The following is a 23,551-nucleotide window of genomic DNA, read 5'->3' as shown; positions in this document are numbered from 1 at the left end:
AAGCGTGAAACTAGACTGTCTGCATTTTATATGAAGCTAGTTCTTCTGACCGGCAGTGTCATGATATCTGGGTCTGTGGTGATAAAAAAGCAGACTGTGTGTGTGCAGGGGTAAGTTTAAGAAGTGAGTACAGTGGAATCAGTAGGATCAAAATATAGAACTCGAAAACAGTGTGTCGTGTCTTTGGAGCAATCACTCATTCAGAAAACTGCAATGTATACTGCAGATAATTGCTTAATTTACCAATGTAAATGAAGCAATTTTTAGTCCTCTCATAAAATAAAACTTTTAACTCAAGAAAATTACAAATATTGCAATACTTTTTTTACACTACTGTTGCCATTATTACCGTCACTTAAAATAATAATAAACCAGTGTAGTGTACTTTGCTTTAATTATATTTAAGTATAACGTGCTTATTTCTTGCATTAGCTTTCTTTATTGATTGATTGGGATGAATCAAATTGTTGTAGTGCACATGTAGCGAAGCATGGCGCCCCGATTCAGACTGAAGTTTAAGTTACTATATATTGTTCCTTGCAATCCATATAATAAAATCGCATTAAAATATGAGCCATATTAATAATAATGCAAAATAAAGACTTTAAAAAATGTCTCTGAGCTTCTAACATTTAAGCGATTCGCAAGTTGTCGACCGTTCTGGTTCTGCGGTGTGGCCGCCCGGGGAGCATTCCTCACAATGTGAAACTGGCTTCAGATTAGCGCTCCTATTCTCGGACATGCGACGTTGTTCGTGGCGGCGGTGGCCGGGAGCGTCTGCGGCCTTCGGAGCTGCTGCACCTTCTAAGAATAGGCAGTAGCATCCAGGGCACAGTTGGTCTCTGCGTCTGCCGAACTCTTGCGCTCTCTCTCACATGCCCCACCTCCATAAAAAAGGATAAAAGAAACATCTCATACAGCAGATATTGCTACATGGGAAATGCAGTGGGAGACTTTGTCATTGTGTCAGTCCACTATACCTTCTCCAGTGTGAGCTAATGTGAAGGCTGAATGTAACCCTGCTGGATGACATGACTGCTGGCCTGTCTGCGTGCCTGGCGACTCTAAAATAAAACGCAGCAGTGTGTCTGGGCCAGTCAGGGCACATACTGTCGAGGCAGACTGACATACACTGATAGAGCACGCGCACATTTGTTGCACTTGTGTGTGTGTGTGTGAAACTGGCAGAACGTGCATCAGTGCCCTTGTGCATGCATATTTCGGTGCCAAGATGTGTTCGTGTGTCCGTTTGTGATTGAGGTGTGTGAGGGAGGGAGTGAGAAGGTAGAGAGAGAGTAGGTTAGCAGGCCTCTCCAGCTGCGTCTTGTCAATCATTCATGACCTGACACTCAGAGGAGGGCAAGCTGGACACTAGTGGGAGGGAGAGTTTGTATTTGACAACTTTCCCTTTTCTCCCAGGGCAAAAAAAGAAAAAAGAAAAGAAAAGAAAAAAGAAAAGCAGTGGGGCAAATGAGCAGAAAAAGACATACAGCAACATCTAACTCAGAAAGTGAGCGAATAACATGCTGCTGCCAGAACCCGCTGGCCTGCGTTAGGCATCCCTCTCACCCCAAACAAGTGACACAAAGATAACCACGTTTCACTTCAACGCTTCACGCACTCTCTCACTCTCCTCTTAGTTGCCCCCTTGTCCTCTTCTTGCCCCCCATCCTCACTCACCTCCTCACCCCCTTCTCACTCTGTTTCCACATGGCTGGCCATCCACTCCCATGTCTCGGAGCATAGGAGGCGGCACGGCAGCTTGGCAGGCTGTCAGGGGAGTGCTGGAGAGCTGGGAACATGTAATGACTGGAAATGTGCGCGTGTTTGTCTGTGAGTGTGTGTGTGTTGGCTGTTGGATTCTTTACCTAACTGTTTTTGCACTGCAAGAACTGTTACTACCATGCAACCTAAGGCAAGACGCAGATATCTCGCTCTTGCTCAATTTCCAGTAACAGTAAAATCACTGAGCACACATGGCAGAAAATAGCAGAGTAGGTCAGTATAGCCAGTCTGTTACAAAATTGCGCAGGCACCATGAAATAAAACCAAATTGTCACGCAATCTAGTTGTACAGTTAAACAAAGGTCAAAAGCTGAGTTGTTGTCACAGAAAAACTGCCATGTTTTGACTCATCCAATGCTATGGATGAGGCATCAGTACATTTTGGGAGACGTCCGCTATTAACTTTGTGCGTTTGGCATTTTGTGTGTGTTGTTTTGTGATGCCACCACAGAAGGGCAATTGTAATGAAAAGTTTCCACTCTTTTTTTGTGGAAAACCTATTTCGAAATGAAGGCCTGCGGTGGAATGACTGGCCGATCTCTTAGGTTCCAAAGAAAATGAATTTACTTTTTTTTTTTCCCCAACCAAATGTGTGCCTGCCCGCAGGATGGTGAAGATGAACAGATACAACTATTCAAAAACAGATTTCACAAAACCACCACATATGTACGGTACAAAAAGATATGTGACTCCATAAGATGTTGGCAGTCAAGCGTGTCTTTGTTACTTTAGCTAAAGCCTCTGGATGACACCATTTTTGACAACATCTGAGACTTTGCTAAGCACACATACTAGTCAATGGCTTTTCTATGCTGCTATGTCCTGCTTTTACACTAGCATATCAGTTTAGCCACATGTACAGTATATTATCATGGTTTCACTTTGTAATGCCGGAGAACTGCACTTCATCATATTGACAACCGTTTTGGTGACATGATTCAGCTGGGTTGGATGGACAATTTTTTTAGAAACGTCTCTCAGTATGATGCAGTGTAAACAGTTCAGTTAAGTCAGTCATATCTGAGCGTTATTAATTATATAAGGTAGAAATGAATTTGTCATTAAATCCAATGAATTTGCCAAGTGTTTCTGGGTGTGTAGATGAACTATACAAGCAGTGTATCATTTGTTCTTTCCATTTTAAATCGGCAATCGAAAAAAGAAATATTAGTCAATATTGTACGTCATTATTTTTAACCTGTTTACGTCTGTTACACGTGTGTCCGCGTCCATGTGGACGAGTGGCAGGAGAGGAAGAGAAGTTGGTTTGAAGTTTGTTTGATCGATTAATCGATTGATGTGGTGTACCGTGTGGACATGAATGAGTTGAAAACAATGCGCTCGGACAGACAAACAGTGAAAGCGATTGTCGTCGCCTTCCTCCTTCGGAGTCACACCATTTTGTATGTGTCAAACTCAAGGCCCGTAGGCCAACTATGGCCCACCATATCGTTTTTGTGGCCCACCAAAGTAAATAAGTGAAACTACAAGTGTTTCTTGCAAAATGGATTTGTTCTTTTCATTTGGGTAGAAAATGTGTACCCGAATTGCAATTTTTCTTCACATTTTTACAAGCTTTTCCCCCCCACCAAATGTCTTCACCTCAATTGAACAATAGTTTTTATATTTGGTTATCACCACTTTCCATTAACTCCAATTTCAAATTCAATTTGTTGTTAAACAATAAATATAACAAGAATGAAATGCACGGACAATTGTATCTACCTAATAATATGGTGAGCAGATTATACGTTTATAGATTTTCACAGTTATAATGGCCCTCGTAGGGAAACCATAACTATGATTAAAATGCGTTTGACACCCATGCGCTGAACAATACATAATTGTCCATATTATAATATGGCTAATGGATCATTTGATGGATAACAAGCTAATCTATCTTTACTAATGGTAGTTGACAAACTTCAGCGACACATAAATATGAACAATTAAATATTAAAGTCAAACCTAGTTTCAATTTGTATTTTTGATCAGAGCCACAAATTTAAAAATTTAAAACCAGGCATTTTTTTAGTTTCTTTGCCTTTTTTGTGTTAGATTTAAAAACAGATAAAGTGATGAGTCACTTTTTATTTCTTAATTGCCAATTGAAAAAGGAAAGAATGAATGACACACGGATTCTCTGCACTAATTGCAGAATTAATTAAATGGATTATACGCCAACCTTGTTAACACCACGGATACTGTAAAATGAGATGGAATTGGAGGTATCTGTAGCAACACATTTTCAAGACTCCATGGGACACTTTGACTTGCATTCATGAGAAGTCACAAAAGTTCCCTTTCGTTTCTCTTCACAAATCCCACCACATCAAACAGCAGACGCGTCCCAAAACAACAACATGACACTTTGGCGACCTGCTCTCCCTCCCACCTGCCAGAGAGAAAGAGGAAGAAGAGATGACAGCAGCTTTAGATCTGACATCAAACGTGAGCGAGAGAGGGAGAGAAAGAGCAATGCGGAGAGAAAAAAACGGTTACAACTGCACCATGACAGCTCGCTGGAGAACACATCCAATGCCAAGCAAATTTGCTCTCCCTTTCTAAATGTTTTCACCAAGCATTAAAGTTTGGTTCAGTATGGAATTGTTTCCATCATCAAGTTGTGAAGGGTACCAAAATAACTGACCCGTATTGTACCATTTTTGGCAGGCCCACTGGTACAGTTTATAAGGGGTGGAACAATGCAACACCAATGGAACGACTGCAACAAAGCTTATCTTCATCATGCAGTCATTCAGCTTTCCACGAAGCAATACAGTTCAGTTCGTTACGATACCATACGCGATTTCCATCGTGAGCCTTCTAGACAGGATAACACCATCAGCTCCTTGAATAGCATGGTATCGTAGCAGCACTACAGTGTGGAACTCATCAACTGACTAAACAAAGGGAAATGCAACTTTGTGTATGCTGTGTGCCAATATGTGTGCTCATAATCGGGGACACAGCTGAAGCGTGACTTCTCTCCATTGTGATCCAATTCAATGGCATTTTTGGTTTTCTTCAAGTTGCGCTATTAAATTTAAATGTAACAAGGATCGTACACACGCACACATGCACATACGCATTGCACACACAAACACACACACACACACACACACACACACACACAAAACCACACCGTACTGCTGCAAACAGTACCCCAATGAGGGTACCGGAAAGTGGAACAGAATATTTTGGGACCTTTTACAATGAAAACACTAACAAATGTGTAACATACGAAACTAAACCGAACCCAACTACTCGGTGGAAACGTGGCTATAAAAGCCCAAGCGGACAAAATGAAAGAATACCAAGTAAGTGCTGGATGTCTTCAGTTTTTGTTCTTTGTTCACTGTGCTATGTCCTCGGTTGAATTCATCCAAGGGTTACACTGGTGTGCTTTTATGAGTTAAGTCATACTATACTGTAGCTTTAGCAGCATCACCTTCACACATGATAGAAATGCAAGACAGAGGACAGTTTACCATTCCAAATTGTACCATGTAAGTGCTGTGTACAGTTTAAGTGACTAACCGATCCATCATGGATACACGTCCTGTCTGATACTGGGGAACACTCTTTAAGCCAATTTAAACTTATCGTAACAGACTTCAACTTATTAAAATACACTTTAACTTATTAAAACACACTTTATTCTTTAGGCACGCTGCACACCAAGCGACGTGGCCGAAAGCGACAGATCTGGAAAACTGCAACCAAAAAAATACAGTCTGCGACTCTTACTGCACACCAAGCATATGACACCTCACATCTACCATCGCGACCTTGTATCAGATTTTGAGGCTCCACACCAACATTTTACACTGGAAAATTATATATTTTTTTTAAATCTACAACATTGTGGGTGGGTGAACGATGAACTGCGATATAGCGATATATTCTGAGGGGTTGTGTGGGGGTGCTCTGAATTCGCACACAATTCACACACTGATACATCAAGGCAATTTGTCAGTGCAGCAGGGAAGTGTCGGGGTACTTTAATGATGTCACTTTAGAAAGAAAAGCAGAGTGGGGGCAGAGTCGGGTTGTTTAATGTGCATGTTCCTAATGGAATGTAGCTTCCAAATACAATGACAGAACAAACATCTTCAGACACCTTCCTGCGTCTTTAAGTCCTCCACGTGTATTGCTTTCTGTGTGTGCGTGTGCAAAACGAACATCAGCTTCATGTCAAACATCCTGAGTTCATTTATTAAAGTTTATACCCTTCACCTCGCACATTTCACATTCCCTCCAGCAAATTCTGGTAGACACCGCAAGAAGCTTCAGCCAAAGAATTGGTAAACGTTGTTTTATTAAATTCTTAGGAAAGCAGGAGAGCCGTTTGAGAGCATAACTGATTAGTTTAGGCCAAAAAGCAAAGCAGCCCGCAACTGATAGAACATCCTCGTCTCACCATTTTTTTCCTCAATTACTCCTGCTGGCAGCCCGCTTAACAAGTTTGAGCGAGCCCTAATGCCAAGAGGCAGTGCGCGTGGGTTTGCATGTGTGACTGCGCGCTTCAGCACAAGCGCTTGTGACCACGCATATGCTTCTCTGTGCCTGTAGGTGTTACTGTGAGAGAGCACATGATGCTGTGACCACTGAGGCCTCTTCCACCCTCGCTATGGACCCAGGCAAAACACAAACATGAGACAAAGAAGTGAGCCATGAGGTAAACAGACGCATTTGATTGAACTAGAACTCAGAAGTGAACATCAGACATCACGTAGGAAAACGCTGGAAATGGGCCTTAAAGCCACGTTTCCTTCCACGGCATGACCGCAAACACAAGCAAAGACTCCAAAATTATTTTTAAGATGTGGAAGAGAGCACTTCCTTGATGTATCATGCTGCATTTTAGCCATTTCTCTTGTTGGGCCAGCACACTGTTACTCACTCACCGGCAGACTGGAAGGGCGGTGCTGAGAGGAGACGCCATCCTCATTGTTGCTCTTCCCAGAATTTCCTGCGCCGGGACCTCTGGTGTTGTAATTCTCTTGCTGTGCCTCCTTAAAAAGAAAGAAGGAGATTTTCAAAATCACGACTAAATACTAATTAACAGTACTCCAGTATTCCAGCACATAAATATTATACGAATAATACTTCCATTTAGAATTAGCAAAGAGACTAAATGTTTGCTCTTTGGCTTGTTTGAATGTCCCTATCTAATGACTTACAGCAATCTTTAAAAGAACATGAATTTAATTTGTAAAATATGTAATATTGTCATCCAAGAAATTCTCAAAACAGAACATTTATAGCTGTATATAAGGGTAACATAATTGATAATAATTGAGAGTTTCAGGTTTGCTGAACTGAAATGTACAATAGAGCTGCAACAAAATTATTTTAATAATCAATTATTCTGTCAATTATTTTTAAATTAATTTGTGAACTGTATAAAAATACATTTTTAAATTTCAAACCTTTATTCAAAAACAGGACATTATTTCAAATTGATGGTGCAGAAAATGCACAATATAAAACACAGGTAGAGTGCATGTAGGGACATATCATCAGCCCATCAGCACACCACACTCCCAAATTCGTTCATGCTTTTATCCGTTTGAAACACACACACACACACACTCATGCGTTCAGTCCTTTTGTTAAATCCAAGTCATTTTCTTTCCCTCTGTAATCACAAACCTATCTAGTGTAATGCAATTTTCTCTCCATTGTTGGAGGTGTTGCCCCCCTTCCCTATCTTTGTCTCTCGCTTCATATCAGCGTCTCCTTCCCTCTTTTCCTTTCCTTTATTCATTACTGAGGTCGTTCCTCCATCATGTTAAGCGTCAGCAGCACAATGGCGACTTGTTATAGAGCTCTGAGTGGAAGGATTAGTGATAACTGATAGGCAAAGGATCACATACGCACATCCACACACACATGCACACACACAAGCTTTCGCAGGTGATGCACGTCAAACATACATGCACAGCAGCACATTAATGCACCACACATCCTCAGTTTTCTACTTTCAAAATCAGTTTTCCCCTCTTCAACCTTATCTGTTGTGTGATTAGACTGCAGTATTTGGGCAATACTCCTGCCAGCGAGTGGATATCGTGTTGCAGCAGGAGATTACCTTTCGGAGCCAGAGACTTGGAGTGAATCTATTATTAACAAATTAATAGTGTAGTCATTTGTGCAGCAGAGCTGGATTACTCTTGTGCAGAATTTAGAGGAGATTGCACGTGAAATCTGATATAAACTTAATATTCCAACCAAAGTTCCAAGCGCATACACAGTTTGCGAGCTCCCAGAACATCTGCACGCACATAGAGACAAAAGTTAATGTATTCACTCATCCATTATTAAGAGAAGGTAATGTAATGACCTTAAAAGCCCCAGAGTAGTTCCTGGAAATCCACATTTCAATTATCGGCCAATTAAACCCCAGAAGCACTAAGAAGGTGGCTTTTTTATCACTTGAAACATGCAGCCATACTGCTGTTCCCCTGAACAAGTGACAGCGGCATTTTCTGAATAATTACATATTTAAGTTTTGACTTTCATAATAGCTATATATTTTGATTCTGTCCATTGCTGATGGTATTGCCTTTTGTGGGTGGCTTGTGCATGTCATTTTTCTTGCATTTCCTTCTTCTTGCCTTCATTTTCTTGCAATATATTTAATTTTCTTTATATTTAGCCGCAGTAATTGCCTTGACTCTGTTGGTGAAATGCATGTTCTCTTTTTTTTTTTAAGCATGCTTTCCAAATGGATACTTGTACTTATTTTTGAACAAATAATTTCTTTGCTAATGGAAACTGGAGGCATGCCAACATAGAAATTGGACCATGTTGCTGGTGCCTCACTTCTAATAGTTGACTTATTTGATTGGCAGATGGACCAAAACAAGAAAAAAAAAAAAAGAGCCTCATGGAAAATAAGGCAGACCATGATGTTTGCCTTTATTAACTATGAATGACTCAAAGCAAAAAATACTGTTCCATTATTTGTGAAAACCATACCATATTATGGATCCGACAAGCAACGACAACTGTGTTCGGTCTGAAACCAAAATCCTTTGGCACATAGCTAAAAGTGACCGGTTGTGGTCTGGTCCTATTCTCGTAACTGTATTATTTAAAAAAAAATACCCTTCATAGATGAAAAAAGCCACGCACAGACAACAGAGTGTAGAACACACCAACTGTCAGCTGAAACAGGTCCAATATTTACTCGGGCATATGAGTCTGTAGTGTGTGTGTGTGTGTGTGTGTGTGTGTGTGTGGTTATGCGCACACTTGTGTGGATCCTCAAGGGAATTTCTGTTTTAAGTGGGTCAAAGTGGGGTTAGCCTCGTACTACTGTTTACTCTCGTGTTCTTACATCATTGCTGTCAACTGTAAAGAGAGGGAGCGAGAGACGGAGGGCAGGTGGAGGACGAGAGGGCAAAACGTAGAGAGGAGGAGCAGAACAAGAAGATGAAGAGAGGAGCGCTGATTAAAAGAAAAAAAGTCTCGTAGAACATCAGAGGCAAATGAAGGAGGGCTGTGAGTGCATCCTTTCATTTGAGGTGCCCCCACTCCATTGTCTCAAAATCCCATTTCCCAGCTAATTTAGAAGCTTCTAAAATACACTCCGCTCCATACCTTAAGCCTCAGGCCACGGCTAATCCTGTCTCCACACACACATTTGCGCAAGCATGCACAGAGGCGCACACTCATTCATCTTCCGTGCTTTTCAAAAGACTTCATCTTGGCATAGTGGAAACGAATGAAGGATATTGAAAGCAAGCGTTTGAAGTACATGAGGGAAGGCAGAGGAATCAAACTGTGAGTTAAATGCTATTAGACAGCTGTGTGGAGAGCCAGTGTAATATTAGATTTGATTGAATAGATGACTGCTGAATGTGGTGTAATATACAGAGCCGAAGAGGCTTTATGCAGACAAAAATCAATATTGCAGCACTGCGTTAATCTCAGTCACAGGAAGACAGCGAATGAGACGCTCAGAAATGTTGACGCTGGTTTGGAGTACGAAGCCTTCATGCTCCCGCTTTCAAATGTAGCTTGTACGCTAGTGTGATGTTCGCCTTTGTTAATCCCAGAATTAAAATGTTAATTTCCTAAAGGGTGGGGTCAAAGGCGTCCTCTGAAACGGTCAGATAGTCAAAAGACACGTCATCTTTTAAAAGGGATCAGTTTCTTTTTTTCTCTATTGGACATTTTTCATCTCTCAGATCATTTAAGAATTGCACTTGGCCTTTTTGACTGGTTGCACTGCACAATTTTGAACTCTACATTCAAGGAAGGGGCAAGGTGAACTGTTTCAATCTGCATGACTGCCTGCTTTGAGCAATAGAATTCAAGAAGCGATGAAATAAACAAATAAAAGCATAAAATACCTGAGCATGACAGAGCCACCATTCTACAAAACAGGAAACAGCCAGGGCAAATTTACAGTCATGATCTTAAGATCTGCCTCAATCTCTTTTCTTTGCAAACTGATATTATTTGCATACATTTATAGAATAGAGTGAATAAAACAATATTAGAATCAATTATTAATTATTAATAAACTGAGATTCAGGGGTAGGACTGGATAAGGTCAATCAATCAATCGATCCATCCATTCATCCATCCAATCAATCAATCAACACCCTGGGAAACCATTTATATTCTGTTGTACTGCATTGTGTATTTGTAGATTTACTATGCATGGTATTTTTTAAACGTTGTGTCGACTACTATGCTGCAGCGAAAACCCTGCTGTTTTCAAATTTTGTTACAGCTTGCAATAGGTTGGACGCCAAAGCAGCGAAGCAGGCAGGCAAGGCAGGATGAATCTCAGAAAACTGTTTATTTCCCAAAAAGGGCAGACAGAGTAAACAGGGCAAACAAGGCCCACAGAAAAATCTAAATACCAAATTAACAAAAGTCTCAAAAAATCATAACCTTTCAAGATGGTGCCGAACCGTGTGGTCACCTCGGTTACGTGCCCCCTCCTGGAACCCCTGCAGTTTGCTTGGTCTGTGGATGACGCAGTCAACATGGGACTGCACTTCATCCTAGAACACCACGACGGCCCTGGGACCTACGCGAGGATCCAGTTTGCTGACTTCAGCTCTGCGTTCAACACCATCATCCCCAAATTTCTCTCCTCCAAGCTTCTCCACCTCAGCGTCTCGCCTGGCCTCTGCCAGTGGATTTACAGCTTCCTGACGGGCAGGACACAGCAGGTGAGGCTGGGGGACACCACCTCATCCACACGCACCACCAGTACTGGGGCGCCCCAAGGATGTGTTCTCTCGCTGCTATTCTTCTCTCTCTACACAAACAACTACACCTCTACGCACCTGGCTGTCAAACTCCTGAAGTTTGCAAGCGACACCACAGTCATCGACCTCATCAAACACGGTGACGAGTCTGCATATCAACAGGAAGTGGAGCGGCTGGAGCTGTGGTGCGGCCGACACAACCTGGAGCTGAACACGCTCAAGAATGTAGAGATGATCGTGGACTTGACTTCAGGAGGCATCCTTCGCCACAGCTGCCCCCCACGCTGTGCAACTGCCCTGTGTCAACCAGTGAGACCTTCAAGTTCCTGGGAATTACAGTCTCTCAGGACTTGAAGTGGGAGATCAACATCAACTCCATCCTCAAAAAGTCCCAGCAGAAGATGTACTTTCTGCAGCTTATGAGAAAGCACGGCCTCCCACAGGAACTGTTGAGGCAGTTCTACACAGCAGTCATCGAATCAATCCCGTGTTCTTCCATCACAGTCTGGTTTGGCGCTGCCACAAAAGAAAAAGAAACTCCGACTGCATGGGCAATTAGGACTGCTGAAATAATTGGCGGTATCCCCCTACCCACCCTTGAGAACTTGCACGCCGCCAGAACTAAGACAAGAGCATGCAAAATACTATTGGACCCTCCACATCCTGGAGGGAAAGAAAAAAAGTCTTGTAGAACATCAGAGGCAAATGAAGGAGAGCTGTGAGTGCATCCTTTCATTTGAGGTGCCCCCACTCCATTGTCTCAAAATCCCATTTCCCAGCTAATTTAGAAGCTTCTAAATTGAGCTATTCCATTTTCCCCTATACCTGTGTATAATGCGCACTATTGACTTTTGACCAAAAAAATTTGGGGGGGGGGGCATTATACACGAAAAAAAAAATAAAATTTGGTTTTGATCCAAGCGTGTCATTCTTCTCCCTCTTGATTTGGCAACATCTTTCACTGTCCCTCGTCTTACCCTTCACATCTGTCCGTTTTCTATCCACATACTGTATATTTCTCCACCCCTTGTGCCACCCTGCTCCTCTCCATCAATACAGCCTCCACCTCCTTCCTCTCTGCTTGTGTCTTCCTCCCCCACACCAACCTCATGACTACCAAATGAATTACTCGTCCCTGTTTTTCCGCAGCACCTTGGCAGAGATGCACATCTCACAAAATCTGACACTAATTCCATTAATATTCATTAAAGATTAAGCTTAATTGTGTGTCTTTCGGAGAGAGGCGCCAACTCACACACGCAGAGCAAGGGAACAGAAACTCACACATTAGCACGTAATAAGTCAGTCAATCTGCTGACACACTGCGCCATGACACCAAGGACAGGGAAGCTCTCATGGTCATTTGGCAAAACTCTGCAAAGCACGCTCACGTGTACATCTGATGAACGCGCACACACGCACGCACACACACACACACAATGACGGTGTGAGACTGACTTTGAAACACATGTTCATGCTAATCACATACAGACTGAAGCATAATTGAAACACTGACTTGGTGCTGCACATTGTTGTAAAATACGTTGTTTGGGTGATGCATTTTTCTTTCATGTATTGTTTGATTTTTTTGTTGCTATTTTACAAAGTACACTATATTTTACATGCTGATTATTTCAAATAAGCTGTGAATATATAACAGAACACATCAACTTTCATCTACTGTGACTGCTTGTTAAAAAAAAAAAGTGTTGGACAAATGATTGGGCATTCATTGCTAGGCTGGAGACTGTTATTATCATCACGATAAAGGTGGAAATAGGCATGGCAGCACCTGTGTATATCTGTGTTTCTATCTTAATGGATGCATTTGAAATATGGCCTGTTCCACTGCTCTGTGTATGTGTGTGCGTGTGTGCGTGCGTGTGTGCGTGTGCCCTTCAAACAGGAGTCAATATATTAGGGATGGAACGGTTTTTGAAAACTGTCAAAACGCTTCAATTCGACTGTTTCGGTGAGAAAATCCTAAGGCAGCGCCTTATAATGACAATTAATAGCAGCGCTAATACGATTCAAGATGGTGGCGCGTAGGGTTGGTGCATACAAGGTGCGTTTGAAAATACTCTCTGACACCCCAACGCTACTCTGAGAATGTACTTTCCAAGAACGCTCTGAGTTTCCAAACGGCGCAGTGTAGAGAATATTTAAAAAGGTTCCCGTAGATGTGCCTGAGCCCAGTGTTGAACTCTGGGTAACGTAGTCACGATGCCAGTTTGTGGCGCTGTCAATGAGTTGTGATCTTATATTAAAAAACTACATTTGCCGATACCTTTAAGTTTGTCACATAGACATTTGTTTTTCGCATTTATTTGGCTCCTGGGTAACATTGTAGGGCAGGAAAAACAAGTTTGAGCACATTTCCGAGAAAATGTATAGTGCTGAAACAAACCTCCAACGATATATACGTTTGTGAGTCCTCATTTGGTATTGAGAGCTATGTGTCAGACCTACTTCAGCAACCCGAGGATACGCGATGCTAGCATGCAGCTAGCCAGCACCCATAAAAAGCATAAAAGTGGTTGATATACATGGTCTGTTATAATTCCTACACCGTTTGCCCAATGTGGATGTAAATACCCTCAAATTAAAGCTGAAAGATTGCAGTTAAACCACATCTTGTTCGTTTTTAATTTAAATCCTATTGTGATGTTCCAAGCCAAAAAGATGAGACAAACGTTTATGGAGTGAACTTTATGCATGAGCTGAGTTCATTCACGTATAATTTTCATTAGATAAATAATATAATCACTCCTGTTACTATGACTACACTACTGGACATGAATTATGAATCATGTCTGTCTCTGTCATATGACTTATTTAATAACTTGAGCTTTTATATAGGAGATTTTTTAAAAGAGATTTAGACCAGTGTTTTCCAACCTTTGTTGAGCCAAGGCACCTATTTTACATGAGAAAAACCTCAAGGTAAACCACCACACAAATATATTATAAGAAAATATCAAAGTCGTTTAATTGAACACAAAGCTGATATATTTGCAGGAAGCCATGACTTATTCTGTTGTATCAATGGCAACAAGTGGATACACAGCTCTGTTGTACCTTTTGCCATCCAATCGAAGAGCATTTATTTGTTGTGCCTGTCACTTTATGCCGCTGGCATTGATAGAACAGCAAATGTTATTTTCCGATTAATTTAAAAAAGGGTGTAGTTACACCAGAAAATATATTTCTGATTTATAAAATAATAATACAAAAATAAAAACTTAATAATAATGTGAAGATATACTTTCAGTGGATGTTAAAAAGTAAAGGTAAACATTTTTTAAACAAGAATAACTGATTGTCCTAAGAGTCAACGTGTACCAAACGGAACTGAAAACGGTGACCGAGATACGAATAGATATACAATTTGCTGCAGCATGATACGATAGTTATTGTTAGAAAAATAGTGTAATAATATTGTATAATGAGTTAATACTTGACTGCATTCTTTTATTCTTTTCGAGGCTAACCAAATAAGAGTATGCCTTTGTCAAGCTTACACATTTATAGCTCGTCCCTGTCACCATTGCCCACATCTGCCTGCACGCTGCAATTGCTGTGGCTTGAAATTTAAACGGACATCCACTCTACCTGGAGTAACCCTACATGACTTTTGCCAAAACATGGAGGAACAATGTTGAAACATTGCCAAGCTCGACTTTGACATTTTGTTTGTGTGTGTATGTGTGTGTGCATATATGTTTTCCTTCGCTGTCTGTGAAGTCTGTATCCAGGAACAAATGTAACAGCATTTCCTAACAAATGGTAGCTAAATGAGGCTCCCAGGGTGCTGTGCTGTTAACTACTGGCCTTGCTTTATTCAGAACCATTATGATTGTCCTAACCAATCCAAAACAACTCTCCCACTCTTGGTCATTTGCATTTGAATTGCCGTACGGCTACACAAATACAAACACAAATCAAAAAAGGAAAAATAAAAGAAGGGGAAAAACATAACAGGTGGATTCTGGTTGAGCAATTACAAATGTCAGTCAGAGTGGAGGTAAAAAAAGACAGTTTTAATGCAGTTCTTGTGTTGAATGCCATCGCATTGTGCAGGGGTTCCTAATCAAAGTGTCCCGTAAGTATAGTTTTATATACTGTGTGTGCATACGCTTATAAAGGAATATGTGTAAAATTCATCAAGCTTAAGTGTTCGTCAGAGGCAGCCAATCTGAGTGCAGCAGGCCTGCGGTTGCCGTGGCGATACGTGGGGACATTTAGAGGGCTCAGATAAACTCTGCCATTTAAAAGGTTATGACAATTAACGGAGCTCTCTGCAAATTACCACTGGCAGACCTTTACCCACGGACATCTCGCTCTCCTCCTTATCACCCGACACCCAGCCTCACTCTGCCTCTTCTCTTCGGCTGCCATTTGCCCTTCTTTCTCATCACCCAGCCTCCGTGCATCCTTCCATCCCCTTCCAGCCAGCAGCACTTTTATTATCACGTTAATTAACAGAGACCCTCACTTAATATTCAAATGGTGACCAATTAATGACACTGAACTTTGGGCGCCCCTCCCACTCGTGGTGGACCCTCCGCTTTCACCACCACCCCTTTTTCACTCTCCTCGGTGACTTTCATTTCCTCTGTCTTGTCCCTTCAACCTCCCTGTCCCACCTCCCCATGGCCAAGGTGAGCTCCAATTTCCGTGAGAGAGTGTGTGTGCGTGTGTGTTTGTGTGCAGAGAGGGGGTGAAGCTGAAGGAGGCAGCAGACCACAGCAAGGGGGTTGTAAAGCTATGGGCCAGGCTGCAGAAAGGCTTGGCAACCTTTTAATTAACCCGGTGTGATTAAAAGCAGGGGAGGTGCAGGGGTGGAAGGAAAAGGAAAATGGCAAATGGGTAGTGAAAGGGAAACAACTCAGGAGATTCACCGGCACACCAAGTGCAACGTTTATTTTGAGCTAATTCTAACCCACAGTAAAGTATTATTTTCTGAAAGAAGATGTAGAAATTAAAAGAATGGATTAAAAGAGTGTTAGGTGGAATTGGACTCAAAGCAATCACATTTTCTATAACATCGCTGACCTTGTGCTGAGGTTGGTTTGTCTTGATTAATTTACTGTGGGAGAAATGTTTCTTGTACATATAATCTGTTTTATTATGTACATAATATTGGGATATCCTTGCAGTTCTTCTTTGACAATGCAACTCCAAATTGCAAGGACTGTTAAGGGGAAAACACACACACACAATAGCATCAAAATCAAAATGTATTGTCCCAAAGCAAGGGTGTGTATTCTTCTACAGCCTAACCTGCTTAGCACATTTAATTGAAATTTTATTTTAATATGCACATGGGCGGCATGGTGCATGACCGGTTAGCGCATCTGCCTCCCAGTTGTTCTGAGGACCGGGGTTCAAATCCCAGCCCCACCTGTGAGGAGTTTGCATGTTCTCCCCATGCCTGCGTGGGTTTTCTCCGGCCTCTCCGGTTTCCTCCCACATCCCAAAAAACATGCATGGTAGGTTGAGTGAAGGCTCTAAATTGCCCGTAGGTGTGAATGTGAGTGCGAATGGTTGTTTGTTTATATGTGGCCTGTGATTGGCTGGGGACCACTTCAGGGTGTACCCCGCCTCTCGCCCGAAGATAGCTGGGATAGGCTTCAGCATGCCCGTGACCCTACTGAGGATAAGCGGTAAAGAAAATGGATGGATGGATGGATGGATGGATGGATGGATGGATGGATGTGCACATGCATTGTAAATTTTACAGAGCTGCGCGAATCACACATTTTTTTGATAGGGCATGTTTTTAGTGTTCAACACAAATGTGGGGCAAAGATAAACCTCTCAACCAGTTCAGTAGGTTTCCATGAAAGGGAGCTTGCTCACCTCCAATCAGTTGAAAACAGCTCCTAAGAGGCAACTGTCACGACAGGAACAGGAAATAGATAAGACCAATAGAGGAAAGCACCAGTAGGCTCCGTTTCACAGATGGATGGATGGGCTTTGCTAGAGTCTTGATAGAGCTCATGTGGAATGACTTGCCTCCAGGAATTCAAACCAAAGACAACTCTGTGACATATTTAAGGTTTATACCATGCCATATAATAACTGGGCTGTATTCTGTTACATGTAATTACTCCCTAAACATAAATTGAGGTTTTGGTGCTCTAGTAACATGTTCTGACATTGTTATAAGTTAATGGTGGAAGGTTTTAGGTCTGCCACACTTATGTGTTTACTGCTCAATAAAAGAAACAGACCATAAAAAAATCATCTTCAAATTATTGAAATTATACAGCTCTCTCATTCACACTCTCCCGTTTCGTTTTTTTATGATGTGGAAAGTATTATAGGGAAACAAGATGTACACAAGGAGTGAGCAACGTATGGCCCATGGAACATGTAGCACCCATGAGAGCAATTGATCCAACCAGCCCTGCTATTCTAGAAACAAATCAAACTTCAAAGGTTATAAAATGACCCAAACAAAAAAAAAAATTAAATTATTATTATTATTGATGCATTGTCAACTATACATGAGTCACATCACATAATAATTAAGGGACTTTTTTTTTCAAGTTTGTTAAAAAAATATATGGCTGTCGGAGGACTGACAGAGCCGAAAAGAGAAATCTTTTATGTGCCAAAAGTAATATGGACAGAAAGAGGGGCAGAAAAGGACCATATGATTGGATTAGATAGATAGATAAATGGATAGATAGATAGATAGATAGATAGATAGATAGATAGATAGATAGATAGATAGATAGATAGATAGATAGATAGATAGATAGATAGATAGATAGATAGATAGATAGATAGATAGATAGATAGATATAAACCATAGTACACAAGAAACACCAGCCAAAGCCCTTTTTTTTTTTTTTTTCCCCCCAAAGATTACCTCTATCCCGGTTTAGTATTTTTGTATCTGTACTTTCAGCCAGGATGTCTAAGAAATATCTTTATAGCCTCTGCTGACCCTTCAAATCAGATGGGGTCACAGCAGTACAACAGACTCAAAGAAATGTGCTATTTTCAGTTCGATTTGCTACTAAACTAGCGAATAATGCTTGGTTGCACATCTAATTCTTTATCAAAGGAAGCTGGAGTGGTTCCATCAGCGAGAAGATGTCCTCTGGCTAGGGTTAATGGGAGTGAAGTGGGATGTGGGATGCTGCACAGAATGCTTGAAGATCAACATAAAGAACTTCACAGCTTGGATTTCTCCATTTAATGTCGGGTCAAAGAGCAGGGGTCTAAACCACAGTGACGTCCTAAACTGCGAGTTTGCAATCTTTTGTGTGTGTGTGTGTGTGTGTGTGTAATTTGTTCAGCGCAGCTCACATCATGGCTCATTTTAGCCCCGAATCAAAAATAAAGGTCACCATTTGACCTTTTCACAGCTCAGAATTGCAGCAACACATTCGGGCAATTTGTGTTCACGCTGATACAGGTATACACAAAGCTGACACAAAAGATGCACGCTCACTCAGAAAAAAAAAAAGAACACCTCTGATCTGAGAGCTCGCCAAATCGTGTATTTGTAATCCTGGCCAGCTGTACTGTGTAGGTTCAATTTCCAGCCACGTTTACTCTTGAATCCAAAATGCAAGACACAGCATTTTTTTGTGTGTATTATTTCCAGTCTCTGAATTACTCTCTAACTCAAATCGATGGAAAATTAACATCTTGGTCTGTGGGAAAATGTCATGTTTTAGTACCAATCAATTTCAGATTACATGAAATTCTAAAAAAAAAAAAAAAAAAAAACCACACAATGACAATAACAGCCTACTCTGGAAAGGGAAATATAGCACACTGCGTCATACGAAATGAAGTGGTAAAACTATGTGAACGTCTCAGAGTATAACACAGTGAAGTCCTATACACTGCCACCTGCAACCACAATAATAAACATTTTCTTGAATGAAGACTACTAAATCAAAAGTGAGATTTATTTTCTTTTATGAGGGCATGTTTTGCTTCTCATAAATGCACATGTTGCGAATGTGTGTTCATTTTCTGTTGTGAAAAAGAGAACCTGCTTTAATCCCCAGCAAAAAGGCTTTCTTGAGCTCAACAATGAGGACTGTCTTTTTCTCTGACATTAACAAACTCGTGATGTGACTTAGTCATTTTCCCCTCATCATTATTAGCCTGGTCACTGGTGACTGCGGCAATTGGCACGATGACGAATTGCGAACTTACCAGCACAGGTACAAAAATAGCTATCGCCAATCAGAATGGTCGAGTGGAAGTATTGTACCTGGTGTAAAAATGTCAGCATGGGTCAATTGCTGCCACATCAGCAGCGAATGATGAAAACTCATTGTTGCAATCACAAAATGTCAATCTGTTCCATGGATCTCAGAGGTGGGCGCGAATAATGTCTGTCCATTTTGTTGCACAGTGTGTGTTTGTTTCCATCTATCTACCGATTTTGTATGTAGTTGTGTATATCCTTAATTTAGATTAATTAAAACATCATATTTAATCCGAAACTTTTACAAGGGTTTGGGGCATTCTGACTTCATTCAGATACATTGCTCTGCTTTCCTTCACCCTGTCTTGTCTGAGCTACTCTTTCCTGTCCATTTGTATTGGAATCGCTCCCGTATCACTGTGTTGTTTCTCGCTACGCTGTTTTGTTCTGCTTCTATCCAGGCCAGAGTCATTCCACAGTGGATGGAAAACACATGGGCAGCCGTCACTGGACTGCAAAACAACTTGAACTTGAACCCTGCTTCTGAGAAAAAAACATCTGCGGCGCATCAGACTGAACTTGGCCATTCAAGTTACAATAAGTTCATGTGTGTGACAGGTCCTTTGTCACTATGATTAGGTTTGTATGGGCAAGGATTTTTGTGAACTATGAATCTCTATCTATTTTTTCTTTAATGTGCATGAGCAGACAAGGGGAAAGCATGCACATTAGAGTAGAAATGTATGATCATAAAAAGTGGCAGTAATTGGTAGACTTTACAGTAGACTGATGGGCTTTATCGGTTTCGGCCGCTAATTGGCATTTTATGCTGCTCGGCTGATCGGCTTTAATGTCATAATTCACCGATCCGGTCAATGACGTCATTGATCGGCTCCGCAAAAGACATTTACTCCACGTCGCCATCGTGTAAAGTATATTATAATCCATAACCTAGTTTATTTTGAGCCTTGTTGCGTGTCTTTTGACGTAGTACTGTAAATATCTGACCGCCAATAAAGTTATTTTAAAACATAACATGTCAGCGGTGTGGGACAGACAAAACGTCTGAGGCAGACATGTAATGTCTGGATCAGACTACAAGACAAATTTGGTCTGTCACGATTGATGTCCGACTAAATTCTTGTATTCCGATACCACCGCATCCCGTCTTTTACGATCACTGGGCTTTATCTTGTCAACTCAAATGCAACTGGTTACCGTGGCAACAACAACAACAATGGATCGCGCCGGGAGAGGACGTTCATTTAAAGATTGCTTGAGGTATGTTCATCCAGCCATCCATCCATTTTCTTTACAGCTTCTCCTCACTAGGGTCGCGGGCCGCTGGAGCCTATCCCAGCTATCTTCGGGCGAGAGGCGGGCTACACCCTGACCTGGTCGCCAGCTAATCGCAGTGCACACATACTTTAATACGATACGGCTCGCAGGGAGGCAACAAAATGTGATGTAGCCTAGCAAGCGCTAGCACTAATGCTTGTACTAAACATGCCGGAGTCCTGATGAATCATGCTCTAAAGTTTCGGTGTCTGTGTGAAGTAATTTAATTACAATTAAGTCATTTAATTACACTACGTAAGGTCCAAACTTAGTGTTTTATTTCTTTGTATTTCTTTCTTTCATTATTTCTGTCATGTTGAAATGTTGGTTTGACATGACTGATTAGAATACATGACTTGACGAGAGAATACGTTTGCAGATACTCAGTATACAGTACAAAAGTATATACAGTAAATGAACAAGTCATTTAAATAGACACATTGCTCCATCTTGCGATCGGATCAGTGATCGGTTATCGTTTTTTTTAATCTCGCTGATCGGTGATTGGCCCCAAAAATCCTGATCGTGTAAATCCTAGTGATTGGCATGTATGGGGGGGTGGCAACGCGCAGAGGCAGTTGACCATTGGATCCCCTGTTGATGATTGGATTTAGAATTTAAAGATGTGCCACCAGTTGTTTTGGGACCAGTGTTGATCGGTGAAAATCAGAACTCTCCCCTGCTCTCCCCTCCCCAGTGACGATCGACCTGGGGGACCCCGTAGAGGCCCGTCGCACAGGGCTCCATTCATGCTAGCACTGCTACGGGTTGTAAACAACCACACCGTATCCCACCAGACAGCCTCCAGTTTTTAATGATATATATTTTATACATGTGCCATAAAAGTCATTCAGCTGATTCCACTTGTTCAATAGCATCCAAAAATAACAGTCCCCATCACATTATCCATGACTCACGCTTTGTATTAGAATCCCAATGGCATCTAATAAATTATTATTACCTCACATGATGGACCATTATTATTATTAGTTTTTATCACTGAATGAAATGCAGTGTGAATTCTGTGGGAGGTGCTCAATGTATGCGCTTTTCCTTTATGTATGTATGTATATATTCAATTATTTATGTATTTATGGTGGCACCGTGATTGACTGGTTAGCACATCTGCCTCACAGTTCTGAGGAACGGGGTTCAATCCCCGGCCCCGCCTGCGTGGGGTTTTCTCCGGGCACTCCGGTTTCCTCCCACATCCCAAAAACATGCATCGTAGGTAGAGTGAAGACTCTAAATTGCCCATAGGTGTGAATGTGATGGGCGAATGGTTGTTTGTCTATATGTGCCCTGCGATTGGCTGGCGACCAGTTCAGGGTGTACCCCGCCTCTCGCCCGAAGATAGCTGGGATAGGCTCCAGCACGCCCGCAACCCTAGTGAGGAGAAGCGGTAAAGAAAATGGATGGATGGATTATTTATTTATTTATTTATTTATTTATTTTGTCAGAGGCAACCAATTTCTACCGCATGCACAAAAAATCTGTGCAATGGACACTGGCTATAAATCAAATCCTATCATACCGAAGGTGGAGGTCAGGGCTCTAAAACTTATCGAAAAATGCCTTTGTGGACCTTGTGTTGTGCAGTCATGTCATATTGGAACAAACTATTTCCATTATATTGCAAGCAAAGAATTGTCTAATATGTATTCGTATACAGCATAAACGTATACGGGGAATGAGCAGTTTTGAATAGAAGTTTATCACAAGAAATCTGTCTCATGTTGCCAAAATGTATAGTCTTGACCAGTGTGTGTGTGTGTGTGTGTGTGTGTGTGTGTGTGTGTGTGTGTGTGTGTGTGTGTGTGTGGGTGGGTGGGTGTGTGTGTGGGTGGGTGGGTGGGTGGGGGGTGCGCGCGTGCGTGTGTGTGGCACTCAGTGATTTGTAAATGCACTCTTGTGGTTGTAGTTTGCACACACATTATCACAAAAATGTTGGGAACCAGCGCCATAGATTACAATTTCACACCAACAATAATTTAAAAAACGATGCAACATACAATTAAATGACTATTTCTCTCATAATGTTATTACAAGTAGAGAGTGTTTGCTGTTCTCTTGGATCTGATTCGGGTATGCAGGTGTACCATGTCGTGGTCAGTGAATGTGTATGCTACTTCATTGTTACCTGAGGCAGTGGTCGTGACTGCAGGTAGGGGCTCTGGTTGGGACCTGGGGGTGTTTGTTGTGGGGGACTGAAATAGGGCGGAGTTCCCTGCTGGCTCGCCTGCTGGTGCTGGCTATAGCCTGCCATCCCCTGCTGGCTGTAGGGCGCCACCTGCCAAAGCAAAATATCACAGAAGGGGACATTATTAGGGTCAACATTCCCTTTAAATTAAATGCAGTGCAGATATGTTGTTAGCTCCAAATTAGCAACTCCAATTACATTTTGAATGATGGCAAGGAACAAAATATACACACAAAGATCCCACACGGGGCAGCACAAATGGGCTTGTCTCCATTTTCCAATTAATCCGAATGTCCCTTGGCCAAAGGATCTCAATTTAGCTTGGCCAAGCTGACGACGGACTCCCAGCAGTCCTGTGCCTAATGAACTCGCACTGCAAAGAACTCTAACGCAATGTCCTCTGGCTCGCCAAATGTGTCATCCTCTTCAAATTATCTCCATCTCGGTCGGACCGCAGCTGGGATGAGGTGTATCGGATAGTGTGGCGCGCCCGTCCTCGGCTGTAACACTAATGAGGAACATGCGAATGAGCTGTGGCCTTCCAGGGCGGTGCAGTTAGAAAGAACCTTGCCAAGCGTCGCTGTTGCATTACACGCTGGTTATGATAGAGAGAATAGGAGAGAGAGGCTGGCACAAGTTGGCACACATACAAATGTAGTCTTAATCCTTGCTTGTCATTTGTTATGACTACAGACACAGCCAGGTGCACCTTACCCCTCTAAGGATTTCTCTGGAGATGTGTGCTGTCTCCCTCACACACAGACACACAAAATCCAAACAGATGACTAAACATAATTTACAGCTGGC

The 23,551-nt window shown here is 41.8% G+C and overlaps 1 protein-coding gene across 2 annotated transcripts in view; it reads right to left on the bottom strand.

Annotated features, from left to right (window-relative positions):
• arid1b (AT-rich interactive domain 1B) overlaps positions 1-23,551 on the bottom strand; it is a 200,337-nt gene that overhangs the window by 126,145 nt on the left and 50,641 nt on the right. For both annotated transcript variants that reach the window (XM_061696435.1, XM_061696436.1), the window contains exons 3-4: positions 22,685-22,834; positions 6,696-6,803 (exon numbers count right to left, since the gene is read on the bottom strand). In XM_061696435.1, coding sequence (XP_061552419.1) covers positions 6,696-6,803; positions 22,685-22,834 — 258 coding nt within the window. The remainder of the gene's footprint in view (positions 1-6,695; positions 6,804-22,684; positions 22,835-23,551) is intronic.

This window comes from Phycodurus eques, chromosome 14, assembly GCF_024500275.1.
Source record: "Phycodurus eques isolate BA_2022a chromosome 14, UOR_Pequ_1.1, whole genome shotgun sequence".
Classification (NCBI taxonomy): domain Eukaryota; kingdom Metazoa; phylum Chordata; class Actinopteri; order Syngnathiformes; family Syngnathidae; genus Phycodurus; species Phycodurus eques.
Note: the sequence above shows the minus strand (reverse complement) of the source record. Positions and strands in the feature narration are given on the sequence as shown.